Genomic DNA, 18,589 nt, shown 5'->3' with positions numbered 1-18,589 from the left:
CACTCATATCCCATTAACTATAACTCAGTCAGATCACATAAACCTAACCCAATTTCAGGAGGAACAGAAGTATTAGCTTCCTAGGTGCCCAGAAAGAGGAAAAATAAAAATGGGTCTTAAGGAACACATGGCATGGTCTCTGCCACAGCTGAAAAAGGATATCTACAGAAAACCTGCCACAAACATATGTGATAATGAAACTAGAAAGTTTTTCCTCTGATAGTGGAAATAACACAAGGATGCCTGCTAACACTGTCTCTATTCAGCATTATGCTAGAGGTCTTAAATAATGCAATATGAAAAGTAAAGTGTAAAAGGGTTGGAAGTGAAGCAGCAACATTGTCAGTATTTTCAAATGGTATTATTTTGAACACAGAAGGTTCAGAAGACTGCAAACAAACTATTAGAATTAATGAGAGAGTTTAGTAGGTTTGGTATATACATATTAAAGATCTCAAAATCATTTATATTTCTACGTATCATCAACAGGAAAAAAGTATTTTTTTAAAATGCTGTTTACAGTGGCATCCCAAAATCAAGACTCTAGGAATAAATTTTACAAAAGATGTGTTCAGTTCTCTACAAAAATAATTGTAAAACTTTATTTAGAAATATTTAGAAAGACTGAAATAAATGGAAAGCTATATCATGCTCGTGGATTGGAAGACTTAATTGTAAAGATGTCATTTCTCCCTAAATTGAAATCTAGATTTGATTCAGTTCCTATAAAAATTTCAGCAGGTTTCTTGGGGGCTGTTTCATCTTTGTGGAACTTGACAACTGCTTTCTCAAATTTATATGGAAAATGTAAAAGGTCAAGAATTCGCTGAGACATTCTTTTTTTTTTTTTTTTGCTTTTTTGGGGCCGCACTCACAGCATATCAAAGTTCCCAGGCTAGGGGTTGAATTGGAACTACAGCTGCCGGCCTACACCACAGCTACAGCAATGCGGGATCCCTGACCCACTGAGCAAGGCCAGGGATTGAACCCGCATCCTCATGGATCCTCGTTGGATTTGTTTCTGCTGCACCTGGACTGGAACTCCCTGCCAAGACATTCTTAAAGAAGAACAGTGTGGGGAGATTTACTTAATAAGACATCAAAATCTGTGCTACAGCTCTGTGAAGCAAGGTGGTGTGATGTTGTACAAGGACAGCAAATAGAGCCACAGAACCGAGAGTGGAGGAACAGGGCCCTGCACAGATGGGCACTAGGTGTGACAGTGCACAGCAGCAGGGCAGAGGAGGTCTTTTTGGTAAACGATGCTGGAATAATTGACTATCCAAATGGAAAAGAATTTCATAGGACTCGCATCATGCGTGGAAAAGAAAACTTTTATAAAGCCGTTATGAGATAATGTAGGAAAATATCTTTGAAACTCAAAATGCACTAGCCATAAAGGAAAAAGCTAACAACCCAACTACATAAAAATTAAGAATGTTTGTTTTCAAAGGATTCCATTAAAAGAACAATAAGAGAAGCCATCAGGTGAGAGAAGGTATTTATAACACACAGAACCAACCAACATAAGGCTAATGTTTGGAATATATGAAGAACTCTACAAATCAATGATAAAAAGGACAACCCAAAATATGGGCAAGAGATTTGAACAGGCACTTCACAGAAAACTTAAGCTTGAACATTTAATGACATATATGAATAAATGCTCAGGCTCATTGGTAAGAACATTAAAACCACAATGAAAGGTAACTACACATATATCAGTTGGGAAAATCCCTCCCTGATTATTTTCTTGGTGGTGTAGCGCCAATGAAATTCTCATGCACTACTGGTTGGAGGGTAAATGGCTACCACCACTTTAGAAAATTTGTTTGGCATTATCTAGTAAACTGCTAACACATCTACCCAATGGCCCAGCCATTCCACTCTTGGGTACATATCCTAAGAAATATATGCATGTGCACCCAGGAGGACTTGTACCGGGATTTTCATAGCAGCATTGTTTGTCATCACCTAAAGCCAAAATCAGACCAAGTCCATCAACAGTAATATAGAACAATTTTTGGTATATAATCATGCAATACAATATTATGCTACAATAAAACTGGTTTGACAGCATGAATTTTATGAACAAGGTAAAAAAGGCTAATGAAAGAATATGTTCAGTATGATTCCATTTATAAAATTTCAGAAGCAGGCAAAATGAATGTCTGTTTTTAGGGGTGCATAAATACATGGTAAAAGCTATAAAGGAAAGCAAGAGAATTAATATGATAAAAGTAAGAATAGTGATTAGCTTCCATTGGAGTGTAGGGTTGTGATAGGGAACTTCTGTATCTTAACATAGGTAATGGTTAAAACAGGATATATTTTATAACTTTTCATCAAAACACGTGTTTCATGCCCCTTTTCGTGCATTTTTTTTTGTCTTTTTTGCTATTTCTTTGGGTCGCTTCCGCGGCATATGGAGGTTCCCAGGCTAGGGGTCGAATCGGAGCTGTAGCCACCGGCCTACGCCAGAGCCACAGCAACGCGGGATCCGAGCCGCGTCTGCAACCCACACCACAGCTCACGGCAACGCCGGATGGTTAACCCACTGAGCAAGGGCAGGGACCGAACCCGCAACCTCATGGTTCCTAGTCGGATTCGTTAACCACTGCGCCACGACGGGAACTCCCGTGCATGTTTTATCATACAGTTTTTATCATACTGAATCAAAATATTATATCTCCACATAAACATTACCTAATTTCATCCTTACCACAAGGTCCTGCCAAGCAAGTATTATCTCATTTTACAGATAGGAAAACTGAAGTTCAAATAGCTAAGCATTTTATTTTTTCAAATAGCTTGGTTATTTGCCTAAGGCATGCTAGTGAGGGAGGGAACCAGAGCTTTCACCCAAACCCCACCCCAAATCTCCCTGAATCCCATTCATACTCTTTCCGTGATGGTTGATCCTCTGTAGCTTCTGCAGTTCACTGGAGCACTAAACCTAACCTGCTCCTTCTCCATTCTCAGAGCCAGGCAGTGTCACCCATCAGACAGCCCACATCTTGCCCATGTCTTTTCCAAAGTAGGCCTTCCCATCCCCTTAGCAGCCCAGTCCTCCAAAGCCAGTAGTGGCCCATGCAGTCAGTCTTCATCCCATCACCCACCCACCTGGTCCAGGCTGAATCCCATCCTTCATCTTTGATCCACAAAATCCCCTATTTGCACTGAGGCACTGTGTGTAACTATTGTCCCATACATGATTAGAGGACGGCAGTGCCCCGAGGATCCTGCATTGGGGGAGTCCTCATGTTCCTCCAAAATATTCTGACCCTAGCCATCTACATTGCTCTCTGGGAGCCTTGCCTGAGCTCCCCCATTCACAGCCTCTTCTCAGCTACTCTGGCTGTGGAAGATACTGAAGGAGATGCACATAGTTCCTGAGGTAGCACTTTTACTTGGCATAAGGGAGCTGGCCCACCCAGCAGAAAGTGCCAGAGTCTGCTCCCACTCAGGACGATGTCCCAAGATTTTGAGTGCCTGCCTGAATTCCAGTGCCAGCAACATCTGTGCTCTCCCCACCTAGGCAGGTACCAAGTGGTCGGGGGTATCATCTCTCCTGTCAATGACAACTACGGGAAGAAAGACCTCGTGGCTGCCCGGCACCGGGTGGCCATGGCCCAGCTGGCCCTGCAGACATCTGACTGGATCCGGGTGGACCCCTGGGAGAGTGAGCAGGCACAGTGGATGGAGACGGTCAAGGTGCTGAGGTAACGGTGGGCAGGTGCTCATGGGATGAGCAGGAGCCAAAGTCCTATCTGCAGAGCTCGCGGAATAAACACAGGGATGGAATGTTGAATGGGGCTTCTGCCAGGCTTTCTTAGGCAAATCTGAAAAGTGTTTTTCCTTAAGGGAGAGAGACCAACAGATTCACATTCTCAGAGAGGTCCTGAGAGGAAAAATCACAAACCACCGTCCTTCAGGATACACTTTGTGGAAATGCCTGGTCTTGTTTCAGAGGACTGAGCATCCAGGCTCCAGGGCCACCACTCAATTGCTGTGTGATGACAGGCACATGACAACTTCTCTGGGACACATTTCTCTGGGACAATACAACCTAATGAGGATTATGGAAATGTAGATCACTTTTCTGACCCAGAACCACATAATCATATTCAGTAAGTGAGACCTTTTATTATTGTCATCACTGACTAGGTTGAAAATTGCATCAGCATAAGAGACCGTCTTTTCTAATTGTACAATCCTAGGTTCTGTACATCTAGACTTAAATTGTGAATCTAGAAATAGTTACACAGGATATTTGTTTTATTTTGTAATCACTGTTTGTGTTCAGCATCAGTAACGTAAGTACTCAAAAGCCCTGGCAAGCTCTGTACATCAGGACAATGGGTCACTAACGTGTCTGGGAAACTTTCCTGGGAGGTTTCCAGAGAAGCAGGAAGTCCTGCCTGTCCTGGCTGTCAGAGGGGATTGTGAGGTGGGCCTGCCTCTCACTGATGATATCCAGCTCTGCTGGAAGGAATCACACGTTGTGGGCTATGTCTGTTACCTATATGAGAGCACTAAGATTGTCAGAGAAAGGAGACACGAGGGACAAAGTTGAATAGTTGGCAGGCATGTTCATGATGTGTTTTGGTTTTTATTTTTAACCTTTTTTTTTTTTTTTTTTTTATGGCCGCACCTGCGGTATATGGAAGTTCCCAGGCTAGGGTCAAATCGAAGCTACAGCTGCCGGCCTACACCACAACCACAGCAACACAGGATCCAAGCCGCATCTGTGACCTATACCACAGCTCATGGCAACGCCGGATCCTTAACCCACTGAGCGAGGTCAGGGATCGAACCCTAATCCTCTCATGGATCCTAGTCAGATTCATTTCCACTGTGCCATAATGGGAACTCCCTGTTTTTTTGTCTTTTTTTTTTTTTTTAACTAATCTGTAAAGTACCTTGGGAGAAAAATGTTTACCTTTACTAAAAAGTAAAAAGGCTTACTTTTTCATATCCTGGTTCTTATTACTTACCCTTTACTGGGGAAAGAACCATCCAGAAGCATTCAGCAGCTACCATGCTACTTCAAAATCTGTTGCCAAATTAAAGAAGAGCAAATGTGAAATAGTTGTTAGGATAATGCTCTTGCTCTCTTTTTAACATAAGGAATAAACTTAAACCTAGACCATCCTTTTAGAATAAGCAGTATAGTCAGCTCTCATTTGTCTAGGTTTACAGAGGGGAATAGAAACAAATATCCAGCAAATCATTTAGTTCTAATATGTGGTCAGAAGGAGACAGACACCTTCTCCTCCAGCCTGTGTGAGGTAACGTGGCCTAAGGCCCAGATCTTGGAGCCAAATTTACTAGCAAAGTGACTTGACATGAGTTAGCCTCTCTGAGCCTCACTTCCTCACTGGGGATGGCACCACGTACTTCACTGGGATACTGTGTGAATTAGATGAGATGATGTAGGAAAACACCTGGTTTATGGTAGGTGCTTAATAATGTTAGCTACCTTCCCTGCATCCTTAACTCTGGCCCATAATTTCTCCTCATGACAGATAAGCCATTCACGGATCAATAGGATTTGACCACCATACCCCGTAGTTAATATTCTGCTGCAGAATTCAAACCTAAAATTTTATAGGACACTTTCCTTTTCTTTCTTTCTTTTTTTTTTTTTAAACTGTATCCTTGGGTGAAGTACTTCTCAGGCCTGGCTGCACACTGAATCACCCAGGGAGCTTTCAAAAGTACTGAAGCCTGAGTCTTACCCCAGAGGCTGAGATGTCATTGGTCCAGGACGGGACATCAGGGTTTTTAAGAGCTCCCTGGTGATTCTAAGACATGGCCAAGGTTGAGGCCCACAGCCTCAGTCACCAAGTGTATAAATAATGCTTATGATTAGTATTGGGATTGATTCAAACTGGTGGTCTCAATCCTGGCTATAGGAATCACCTGGGAAGCTTTTTAAAAATATTCAACCTCGGAGTTCCCGTCGTGGCGCAGTGGAAACAAATCTGACCAGGAACCATGAGGAGGCGGATTTGATCCCTGGCTCCTCTCAGTGGGTTAATGATCTGGCATTGCCGTGAGCTGTTGGTGTAGATCACAGAAGCATTGTGCGTTGCTGTGCCTGTGACATAGGCCAGCAGCTGCAGCTCCGATTTGACCCTAGCCTGGAAAGGGAGCTTATGCTGCAGGTGCAGCTCTAAAAAGGAAAATAAAACAAACAAATTCAACCTCCCCTCCCTCAAGATTATGATTTTTCTGAGGTAAGGTCCAGGTGTGGGTATTTTTAAAGGTCCCCAAATGATATCTTGTGCAGCCAAGGTTGAGAAGCCTCTGATATAAATAATCAACACTGTTTTCTCAGGTAGCTGATTTACGTTTTTTCCAATATTTGGAGTGGGCTCACTAGAAAATTAGTTTGATTACTAGTGTTTTCCTAAAATTACCAAAAGCATTTTTTAAGACTGAAAATCTGGTTAAAATTGTAAAGTTAGGTGATTCTAGAAGCATGGCAGCAACCCATCCCCCCCTTTGCTCCTCTTGGTGGCATCAGCAGTGACTCTACATCATGGTGACAGTGACATATGTCACTATGAAGTCAATTCACTGCAGGGTTTATTGAGTATTCTTTTTCTCCTTATCAGGTTGCTTATTTGTGCTCTAATGTTTAAAAATCTGGGTCATTGTCTATGCTTTTAGGGCATTTGATTGCTTATTGCACCTGTCCTTGCCCCATGTTATGGGGGAGAGTCTTGGTCACGGTGCCACTTGATGTGGTCCAGCAGCAGCATTTCGTGTGCCCCTTGGCAAAATGATCTTATATTGTCCTCTTTTGACAGCTGAGGAACCTTGAGGCTCAGAGGGGCTAAGTTAACCAATCATACAACAAATAAGCAAGTGGTAGACTCTGAAGCCAGGCTCACGGCCATCTTCAAAACCAGTGATCTACAGGCAGGAACATAGGGTGGCTGACTCTGCTCCTGCCACAGTGATCCTCTCATTGGGCATCTCTGGAGACCAGGGGCTGCTGAGGGAACAGAATATGCTGCCAGGGTCATTCATCAGGTCCAAGGCTAGGCTCACCAGGGTACCACTCAGACAGGCAACAAGAGGAAACAGTAGCCCCCTGCCCCACAAAGGCAGAGCAGAGGTCTGTGAGGAAGGTGCATTTGGCACTGAAAGTAATCATTTGTACACCAGAGTTCAGAGCTCCAGCTAATACTTCAAGTAGGGTCAACTTGAACTAGGAGCTTCAAGGTGAGTAAAGTTAAAGTAGTAATACCACCTTTTATTTCTCACCTACTCTGTGTGCCAGGTGTATCATGTCTAGTCAGCTCAGCAACTCTGAGAAGTAGGAGGTGAGTTTGGCTCCTCACGGATGAGAAAGTGGAGGCTCTGAAAGGGTCAGCAGATACGCAAAGCCCTATAGGTAGAAAGTGGAGGAGAGACTCAAACCTACTTTAGTCTGATGCAAGATTCCAGACTAACCTGGGAGTGAAATTCTCAGAGGAAACCAAAGGATTAAGGCATTGAAGGAAACACGCATGAGTCCAGCGAGGCCCTAAGACTCAGGTGAGTCTCTCGGATTGTCAGGAAGGACTTTGGACCTGTATGAAATGTATTTATTTATCCACCCTGGTCCATCATTCCAGAATCCAGCTGACTCTAGGTAAGCAGTTCCCTAGGTATGGAAACTATGAGTTAAATGAGCTCCCTCTTCACAACCTGGTGGGGAAGACAGACAGAGCAATGATGATAATTAGCACTAACGTTGATTGGGCACTTTCTGTGCACGGGCTGTGCTAAGCTCTTCAATTCATCCTCACACCTGCTCTCCAGGCTGGGTGCTGTCACTACTTCACATTCTACAGATGAGGAAAGTGGAGGCACATTGCTTAAGGAACCCACCAAGATTCCACAGCTACTAGTTGGAACCAGTATTCCAACCCAAATGGAGTCATTCTAGAACTTAACCTCTGATTATCCTGCACCTTCTCCCCTAATAACTGGTGTCAGCCACTTCCCCAGCCAGGGAAAAACTCTTGCCCCTTCATGATCTTGTGATACTTAGTGTGGACAAGGTTGACATTAACTTTCCTGACCAATTAACAGAGGTCCATGAGGCTGTGAGAGTGTTCATGACTCGCCCGAGATCATATAAGCAGAAGAGCCTAAACTTGAACCCGGACACTCTGGCTACAAATGCATGCTTCTCCCACCAGGCACTTCTCCCTGTTAAATACAGCCCTAGTCAATGCATAATACAGTAGGTGGAAGATGGAAGATCAAATTGATACAAGACGTAGTGATTACCAGTGCTTGATTAAAAAGAAGAAGGCATAGCTATCTCTCGATTTGCAGAAGATAGATTGCTAAAAGAGCCAGGCCTGCCAAATGGGTGTAAGTCTAATCATATTTGAACTGCTAACAATGTAATGAGATTTGCTCTGCACTGCATACTGCTCTATGGCCTTGGCACGTGTAACTCCTTCCATCTTCATAACCACCGATGGGAGGCAGGCATTGTCATCATTCCTCATTTTGCAGGTGTTGAGACCAGAAACCACCCACCTAGGGTCCCATAGCTGGCCGGTGGGGGAGCTGGGATTCAAGCCAGGCTCTCGGCATCACCCTGTCAAGTTCTAAAGTACTAGCTTATGGAGATCCCTTCGTGGCTCAGTGGTTAACAAACCTGACTAGGATCCATGAGGATGTGGGTTCCATCCCTGGCCTCGCTCAGTAGGTTAAAGATCCGGTGTTGCCGTGAACTCTGGTATAGGTACCAGATGAGGCTCAGATCTGGCATTGCTGTGGCTGTGACGTAGGCCAGCACCTGCAGCTCTGATTCGACCCCTGGCCTAGGAACTTTTTAGAGCAGGTGAGGCCCTAAAAAGTAAAAAAAAATAAAATAAAGTACTAGCTTATGATCCAAACAAGCATTCTGTTTGAGAGGCAGCTATGCGCCATGCCCTGTGCCAGCACTCGGATTTGTATTTTGAACTCAGGTCTGTCTGATTCTAACAGCCCAGGTCCTTAATCCCTATTCAACTTTTTGTAAAAAGTGAGCCATGGAAAGAAGATACTAACAAGTAATATCTGCCGATTTCCTCCTTCCTGCCGGGGCTCACAAGAAGGCAGTGAGCTATCTTGGATGGGTGCTCTGTGAGCACCCCAACCCATTTGCTTTCAGTCCTAGAACCTGGCACAGGGCCTAGCACATAGTAGGTCCTCAATAAATACTCATGGACTGAGTTACCTAAAATGGACAAAAGTAGGCTGAGACTTAAAATAGGAGGACGCCCTCCCACACCGGTGGCTTTGGGGGACTAAAGGCCACGTGGACGCCTCCTGAGCCCGTGTGTTTACAACACAGGCATCACCACGGCGAACTGCTCAGAGCTCTGCCCCGGACAGAAGGCCCCGACCAAGTCAAGGCTGTCACTCCAGCCCCTGCAGGTGGGTACTGACCCTCTCCTCTGTGGGAGGGGGAGATGTCAGGGGTTCAGGTGAGAACCGATGGGAGTCACCCCCTCCCCCCACCGGCACAGATAAGAGTTTTGGGAGTGACCCTAACACGGTTGAAAGGTCAAATTAAGTACCTGCCACCATCCCTTTTAAGTTGTTATGCTGATTTGGGATTTTTCTGCCCCAAAGGAGTTTACCTACCTTGTGATTTGTGCTTGTGACCCGGATCACAGTCAAGGCTACACAGGGATAAACTGGGAGCTGCTGGGCTGCTTTTGAAAGCCTTAGCCTTTTTAAATACAAAACGTGCCATTATAACCCTTAAACTGAGAGGCTAATACTTCATAGAAGTGTAACTCAAAGTTTTACTCAGAAGAGGAAACCTACTTTGTAAGCGATTTAAAGTCGATTTGGATTATCCTTTTACTTTATTTCCCTTGGTTTCTGGCCTGTTGTCAGCTCCTGGTGTTTAATGGAACCCCGTGAGCTGTGATTTCAGAGTACCTTCCTTCTGAATGGCAGCCCTCATATCCAGGGTCAAATGCAAAGCCCTCTCATGCATATAAACAGGGGTGTCTGGGGATGAGGAGAGGAGGATGTGCCACAAGCAGGAAATCACTGGCCCCATGAGGCCAAAATTGCAGCAGGCTCATCTGAGATGTTTGCTATTGCAGCTCTCCCAGCTTTAGGCTGGTGGGACATTATTTTCAGATCGGAAGGGCCCTGGAATATCATGTTTAAGCAAACGAGGTGGTATCTTTATTGCGGCACTTTTCAGAGTCTTTACTGTGTTCTTGTGCTTTGTGACTCTGTGAGAAAGGGCAGTAGCTTGCAGCCATTCTATCACTTTTTAATCATGGGGGTCTTTTTAATGCATATTAGTATTTCTTGGAATAGGTCCTCCCCAGAACACAGACTGGGAAATGTTCTTTTTTAAAATTTTTATTTTAATGCTAATTTCTTCTGTTTATATATATATAATATACATAAGTTACAATGTTGTGTTCACTTCAGGTATACAGCAAAGTGAATCATTTATATACACACATATACATATATCTATATATGTATCTCCATTCTTTTTCAGATTCTTTCCCCATATAGGCCATCACGGAGTAGTGGGTACATTTCCCTGTCCTCTGCAGGAGGTCCTTGATACTTACTGATTTTGTATATCATAATGTGAATATGCTACTCCCAACCTCCTACTGATGTATCCCTCTGCCCATTTGCCCTTTGTTAACCACAAGTTTGGTTTCTAAATCTTTGAGTCTGTTTCTGTTTTGTGAATAAGTTCTTTCGTATCATTTTTTTATTAGCGCCTATATATCAGTGATCTCATATGATATTTGTCTGATTTCAGTATGATCATCTCTAGAAATAAAGCCATGTGCAGCAACATGGGAAGCATTCTAAAGGGACTTGAAAATACCCTAAAGGTTTCCTGCAACAGTCCCCAGATGCTGGTCAAAGAATCACTCATAGCAGAACGCCCTGTGAGCCTTGTTAAAAACACTGATTCTGGAGTTCCCATCACGGCTCAGTGGGTAACGAATCCGACTAGGAATCATGAGGCTGCGGGTTTGATCCCTGGCCTCGCTCAGTGGGTTAAGGATCTGGTGTTGCCATGAGCTGTGGTGTAGGTCACAGACGTGGTTCAGATCCAGTGTTGCTGTGGCTCTGGTGTAGGCTGGCAGCTATGGCTCCGATTAGCCTGGGAAACTCCATATGCCACCAGTGCAGCCATAGAAAAGACCGAAAAAAAAAGGGGAAAAAAAAACCGAAACACTGATTCCTGGGCCACACCCTAAACCTCCAAGGGGAACGGGCCTGGGACTCTGACTGTTTGATGGCCGCTCTGGGGATTTGCTTGACCGCCAGTCTGAGAAACTGTGTCCTAGGGTAGGAATCTAAGAAAGGAGTTCCAGAGTCTCCTCCATGACCAGCTGCTTCAGCATTTCTTATACTCCTCTGGTCTGGGCCTCTTGCCACCCCTATTCCCACACCCCTCCCTGTCATGTCACAAGCATAGCCCATGGCGGGCAGCATTCATTCTCAGCCCTCTGCCTTCTTCCTGAATCACCTCTGCCTCAGCAGTCACTCCTGGCTGAGAACAGAGACCTCCTGACCAGCCCCTGCCCTGAGCTGGAGCCAGGCTATGAAGGGCATTGAGCCCAGGCGAGGATGAGGAGGGGCTGCCTGGAGGAGGAGGCGCCCATACCACCTGGACCATGACTCGTAGGATCAGTTGGTTTTCTGGGGTTGGGGATGTGTTGTGCAGAGGGGCAGCTGAGTAAGGAACACAGGCAGTGAGTGTGGGGCGCGCTGTCAGGAGCCTCAGGGAGGGGAGGGGACCAGCAGCCAGTGACTGGGAGGGAGGCCATGCCTCACCTCTCTGCAGAAGCTTCCAGAATCCCTGTCTCTTTGCCTGGACGTCCCTCCTCCCCCTTCACTTCAGAGCTCCCCTGTTGAAAACCTGTCCATCCTGTAAGGCACCCATTGGAACCCACCTTCCCCGCAACACCAGTCCCTCCCTCCACCAAAACTCACCCACATCCTTTTGGGATGTACTTTTTCAGGGGCTATTGTCCTGTTCTCCTCAGCCCCGTGATGTTGGGCATATGGCAGTTGTATGCATATGTGATAAACAAATCTTATTTCTTATGCCCTTGGCATTTTAAAACAACTTGGAATCTAATCCTATTAAGTAATGTACTGGACATAGGTAGCTTATGAGTTTATTTAAATATTTGGGAAATTGTGTTTGGGTAATGGTTTAGAAATGGAAATATAAAATACTCAGTGAGTGATGAATATGTGTGAACTCTTCATTGGATATTAGAGGAGACTGGGGGGCTTGTTCCTTATCCTTCTTCTCTCTCGTCAAACCCTAAGTCCTACTCATCTTGTTCTCATCCAAAGTAACTGTTACGAATGAAATGTGGGCTTTTCAATTCACGAAAATGTATCAGAGGCTTTAAAACTGCTTGTGTCCTTGATTTGATAAACTCCCCTCCTAGGTGCCTGGCTAAGGAGATAATTAGAAATTGGGACAAAGGCTTAGGCAGAAAGATGTTTATCACAGGAATTGTTATAATAGCAAAAAATGAAAGCAACCTCAGTGTTTAAATATAAGGGAATGGGAGTTCCCATTGTGGTGCAGTGGAAATGAATCTGACCAGGAACCATGAGGTTGCAGGTTTGTTCCCTGGCCTCGCTCAGTGGCTTAAGGATCTGGCATTGCAGTGAGCTGTGGTGTAGGTCACAGACACAGCTTGGATCTGATCTGGCTGTGGCTGTGGCGTAGGCCAGTGGCTGTAGCTCCAATTAGACCCCTGGCCTGGGAACCTCCATATGCTGCAGGTGCAGCCCTAAATAAATAAATATAAGGGAATGTGTAAGTTAGTGGTAGTGTATACATAGGCTGAAGAATCAACATGCAAAGTTTTCATGATATAGAGAAACACTTAGGAGGTAAGTGAAAAAAATTCAGGATCTAATACAGTATAATCTCCAAAATATGTAAATATACTTTCATATATATTTGCATATTAAATAGAAAAGATGAAAAGAAATACACCAAAAAGGAGTGTGTGTGTGTGTGTGTGTGTGTGTGTGTGTGTGTGTGTGTGTAGGACTGAGTCACCTTGCTGTACAGCAGAAATTGGCACAACACTGTAAGTCAACTACATTTTTAAAAATAAAAAAATAATTATGTCTGAAAATGAACTACATATATTTTAAATAGAATATTTTAAATTTTGGCTAAAAAAAAAAGAAATACACCAAAATATTGACAGTTTTTTGTAGAAAGCAGAACTATAGTTGTTATTTTCTGCTTTACTTACATGTTTTCCATATGTTCCATGATTGACACAGATAGCATGTTTGTAACCAGAAAAAAAAGCTGGGGCAATTTTAGAAAAGGAGGTGAAGGAGTTCTCCGGTTAAGGATTCTTCTGGCATTGCCAATGCAGCGGCCTGGGTCACTGCTGTGGCACAGGTTCAATCCCTGGCCTGGGAACGTCCACATTGTGTGGGTGCTGTAAAAAAAGAAAAACAAAAACAAACAAACAACAGAAGATGGAATTTTTCTCACCATCAAGTTTAGCTTTTAAGATGAGGTTGCTTGTATGTTGCCAGTGACATATTTCTTTTTTTGTTGTTGTCTTTTTAGCTATTTCTTGGGCCGCTCCTGCGGCCTATGGAGGTTCCCAGGCTAGGGGTCGAATTGGAGCTGCAGCCACCGGCCTACGCCAGAGCCACAGCAACACGGGATCCGAGCCGCATCTGCAACCTACACCACAGCTCACGGCAACACCGGATCGTTAACCCACTGAGCAAGGGCAGGGACCGAACCCGCAACCTCATGGTTCCTAGTCGGATTCGTTAACCACTGCGCCACAACGGGAACTCCAGTGACATATTTCTAAAGGACCTTTCCGTGTGTGTGTATTTTGTTGTGTGCTATTCTACCCTGGGACTGAGCTCAGTGTTTTCTGGCTGCCAGGGCACTGCTTTGCCCATCACTCCTGTGATTTGCAGTCCCCCTTTGACTCACCCAGAGGCGTGTGGGTTTCCTTGTCCAGGGCTCTTTGGGTGTCACACTTTGGGATGTCTCAGTCCTTTCATAGACCAACTCTGCCTCTTGCGAGGGTGTTCCCTACCTTGGCTGATGGGGCTGAGCACCCCTTAGCAACCCTTAGAGGATTCTCCTTCCTTACAACCAGGGCCGACACTCCATTTCCTTTCACACTGTCCCAAGATGGCCTTGTGTGGTTGGTTTGGGTGTTGCCTTCAGATGCTTCATCTTGGGTGTCCTGTGTTGACCTGCCATGCCTGTGTTTATATGCTGCACCAGGCAGGAAATGTCCATTGGGTTCTATCATTCAGCTTCCATAACTCTCAAAGGAGGCTTTATTATCCCATATACAGCTGAGGAACCAGGCCCATCCACTTTAACTCTTCCAAGGTGCTCACAGATCTTTAATTCAAACCTAGGGCTGACAGGCCACAGGATTGATTCTCTTTGATGTCAACTGGATATTAGGGCAACTGGACATTCCAAGAGAAAGGTCCTGGTGGCACTTCTCCCACTTTCTGTATGAATCTCTGCTTCATCTGCTTTCCAAAGTCTGCGGCTCTTCAAAGACAGAGCACACTGCCCCCAGAACACCCACGGACGTCTATTTATGTCACTGTATCACTGTTAGGACAAATCAAATTGGCAGCCTTTATTCACACCCTCAGACTCACAGACTTTGGACTTAGATTTTTTGAATGGATTTGAAAGGGGGATGTGAATGCCTCTGGGGGGCCTGATGACAGGACTCCCCAGAGTTGGGGTCTGATGTGTTTTGGAAGGAGTGATCCATTGCCCCAGGCTCACAGACATACCTTTGACTTGGGGGATGGGAGTGAATCATATGTCCTTATCATTTTTAATGAATTAAATAGTATGTATTATCGAAGTGGACATGTGGAAATCATCCCCACAAAAATCCACTGGGGGAGAAGAATCTCTGACCTGAGGGTACGGGGGGGGGGGGTGTGTTCCCCAGGAGACCCTAGAATTCAGTGCACATGATTTAACCTCCTCCATTGGAAGACCACAGAACAACTACCCAATTGCTTGACAGGTCAAACACTGGTCTCTTGCTCCATTACAGAGGTCAAATAAATAAGAAATCAGCAAAAAACCTCACATATGACGAATAGTTCAAAGCCACCTACCTACATGTGGTGAGCAAGAAGATCAGCCCACATTAGTGAAAAGTCTGTTATTGAGTAATTCTTAAGTGCAGTTTTACTGACTTTAAAAGGCCAGGCACTTGGGAGATATTCCATGGGTGTTGAATGGATGTGCCCCTGACTGGATGGCTGGATAAGCAGGTAGTTGGATGGCTGGCTAGTGGGTAGTTAACAGAGATCACATTCTGTTCCAAGCACTCTTCTAAGTGCTTTTCGTTTATAAGCTCATTCAGTTCTAAAATAATCCTATGATATAAGTACTGTTAATATCCTCCTTTTAAACTTGAAGTCACACAGCTGTCACATGGCAGAAACAGGATTTGAATGTAAAGTGTCAGGCCTTAGAGTCTAGTTCTTGACCACAGAGAATACATGCATTAGTGAATGTCTGAATATCACTTTATTATACCAGCATTATTCTGCCAAAATGTTTGAAGAGTTTTTCTGTCTTTATATCTATTGCTTAAAGTGAGGAAACAAGTCCAGTGCCCTCACTTCATGGATGGGGAAACTGAGGCTTAGAGAGGGAAGGATCTCGGCTCCAGCCCCACAGCAGCCTGTGCCTGACTGAAGTCAGACCTACGACCTCCCCATGACCGTTCCAGCCTCTCACATTCCAGCCCACCGCTGATCTAGTGCTCTTTTGTATGTGCATCCATCTGGTCCACATGTAGATCCCTTCAAAGGTTCCACAAGAGAGACTAAACGGATCCTTTACATCAGGTTTTCCCCAGCAGCTGCTCTCCACAAGGCCCCTCCCAGCTGAGGTTTCATGGTGACTGAGAGATGCCTGTGCCCTAGAAACCCAGCCTTTGCAATTCTCTGAAGCTAGAACTGGCTTCCAGAAGGACCAGAGGTTGCTTCTAGCATGGACTTGGTTTTTCCTTCTCTTATTAGTCCATTCAAAGAGGACAAGAACAGGAATGGTGCCAGGAAGATCCAGGCGGGGTGATGCATGTACAGTTCTTGCCAGCAGGCGGCAACAGAGCCCTGCAGTTTCAAATGCCCCCGCTGGAGGCTGGCTGCGTGACTTTGGATCCTGATTCCTCTGCCTTTAAGGAGTGACCTCAGGCAAATCACACACCCCTCTGTGCCTCAGTTTGCCCCTGATTTACCCCTCCGCAAAACAGGCACAACAATAACACCTACCTCATGAAGTTGTTCTGAAGCTCAAATGGGATTACACACATAAAGCACTTAGCCATAGTGCCTTAGTAAGCAACCAGTAAATGCTAGGGACTCTTCAATCATCACAATCATCATTCTCTGGTAGAACAAATGCCAAAGGATTAGCCACATTGATCAGTTGTCCTGGAGCTTTGTTTTATTGAAAACAGATGAAAAGGGGTCTTAGAGCCCTTGAGTTACCCGAAGATCGTTATAATTAACCTTTATGATGTGATTGTACTCATAAAGGTGCCACGTGTTAGGGCTGTAATAGATTTTGGGAAAGGCAGTGTCTTGCTGAAGGCACATGGGGCTTTAAAGAGCCTCACTGTCTATTGGAAGATGGGGTTCCTGGTATAGACTTTGGACTACTCTGCCATTGGGTCCAGCAACCATAGACAGACCTATAGTAAAACACTGAAAAAAAAAAAAAAAAAAGTCTGTTCTGTGTTCCTTGGCACTTGGCCAATATTAAACTAAAGATTTACCGATTAAAGTATTACTTATAGCTGTATGTCCCTGAAGTGGCTTCAGATTCATTTACATGCTTTTTCTTTCTAAATCATGAACGCAGAGATATTGAGTTCCCAGTACATTCCAAGAAAAGCATTCTGTGAAAATTTCAAACAGAATATGATGTCAACTTTCCCGGCCATGACCCTTCTGTAACTTCTTTGAGGTCCACCCTTGTTTTTCCAGCTGTGCCCGAGCTGAAGCTCCTCTGCGGGGCAGATATCCTGAAGACCTTCCAGACCCCCAACCTCTGGAAAGACGCGCACATCCAGGAGATAGTGGAGAAGTTCGGCTTGGTGTGCGTGGACCGGGCAGGGCATGACCCAAAGGGGTACATCTTGGGCTCGCCCATCCTGCAGAGACACCAGGACAACATCCACCTGGCCAGGGAGCCTGTGCAAAATGAGATCAGTGCCACGTACATCAGGCGGGCCCTGAGCCAAGGGCAGAGTGTGAAGTACCTGCTCCCTGATGCCGTCATCACCTACATCAAGGAGCACGACCTCTATACCAGGAACACCGGCCAGGAGAGAAATGAAGGGCAGCCTAGCAGAGGAGGCCCGGCCCCTCCTCCTCTTCCCAGCTCCTCCTGAGGTCTTCATTTTCCTAAGTTTTTCCGCTTGTCATTTGGTTCATTTCAACAATGGTTTTGCTTCTGAGGAGTCTTCTGGCCCAGGAAGAGATCCCTTCTTTGGGAAGGAGCTGGTAAATGGCAGTTATGGTTGCATGTGGTCCTGCACATGACCAGGGTCCTGGAGGTGGGAGCAGACTTGCCCACAAAGCGCATTTTTTTTTTTAACCAGAACCAGGTGCAGCTTGCCCGTTTTGATTGGAGAGACTTGATGGATGCTAATTACCGGACAGTGGGCTTTGTCAGTGCCTTGTTTCAACAAAATAATACTCATTGAGGAGCACAAAATTTGAAAGCAGCACTTTGCTGATTGACATTGAATCTCCCAACAGTTGTCTCTCTGCCTACTGGCCATTGATAAAATTTAAACTAAAATCTTTCTAAGTAGTGATCCTCAAACAATATTTTTGGTAGAGTATACATATGTATTTTTAAACACAGCTATTCTATAAATGTCAGGGGTCCTGATTCCCAGATTTCTAAAAAAGAACTGAGGTAAAACAGATGCCTTCCCTGTTTTAGAGGATCACTGTGAATGTTTTATGACTGCCTGCCTGTTTGAATATTGGCAAAGGGATAAATAATAAATGGACATCAAAAAGTACTAATGAAAAGTTTCTCTTTTTTCTTTCTTTGTTATATTATTAATGCCCAATGTACCAGCTGTTGCTTTTCTTTTTAGCTACTGCATAAAATTTGCTACTGTTGCAACTGAACTGGCATGAATTTAAAAGTTCCCAGGTAGGAGTAGTGGAGGAAGCAATTGCTTTTCAACACCCAGCAAACGGTTCTCTAAGCTCTGGGTCGATGGCTCTGCTCACGTGAGCCCTGAAAGTTCAGACGGGAACCTGGTGTGTGCTCAGGGTTTGTTTTGAGCACAAGGCATGCACATTGTTTGAAGAGGTTTTGATCCACCAAACTCTGACTTTCTGCTTTCTACTTGCTGGCCACATACGTGACTGAACACATTTAGAATTTACTTCTCTGGAATTTTACCCTGGTTCACCCTTGCAGCAAATTTAATGGTGCAGAAACACCAAGGGGCAGTGGGAAGAATCCAGTGCCTACCCCAGTATATCCCAG

At 44.8% G+C, this 18,589-nt stretch overlaps 1 protein-coding gene across 2 annotated transcripts in view; it reads left to right on the top strand.

Annotated features, from left to right (window-relative positions):
* NMNAT3 (nicotinamide nucleotide adenylyltransferase 3) overlaps nt 1–18,110 on the top strand; it is a 131,037-nt gene extending 112,927 nt beyond the window's left edge. Inside the window, exons 3-5 of one of the 2 annotated variants that reach the window (XM_047783446.1) lie at nt 3,539–3,722; nt 9,353–9,435; nt 17,062–18,110. In XM_047783446.1, the coding sequence (XP_047639402.1) occupies nt 3,539–3,722; nt 9,353–9,435; nt 17,062–17,468 (674 nt within the window). In that variant the 3' untranslated portion in view covers nt 17,469–18,110. The remainder of the gene's footprint in view (nt 1–3,538; nt 3,723–9,352; nt 9,436–17,061) is intronic. The other variant, XM_047783457.1, reaches the window with a different exon arrangement.
* The last annotated feature ends 479 nt before the right edge of the window (nt 18,111–18,589 follow it).

The sequence above is a fragment of the Phacochoerus africanus genome, chromosome 1, assembly GCF_016906955.1.
Source record: "Phacochoerus africanus isolate WHEZ1 chromosome 1, ROS_Pafr_v1, whole genome shotgun sequence".
NCBI lineage: Eukaryota > Metazoa > Chordata > Mammalia > Artiodactyla > Suidae > Phacochoerus > Phacochoerus africanus.
This window is presented reverse-complemented; position numbering and strand designations above follow the sequence as displayed.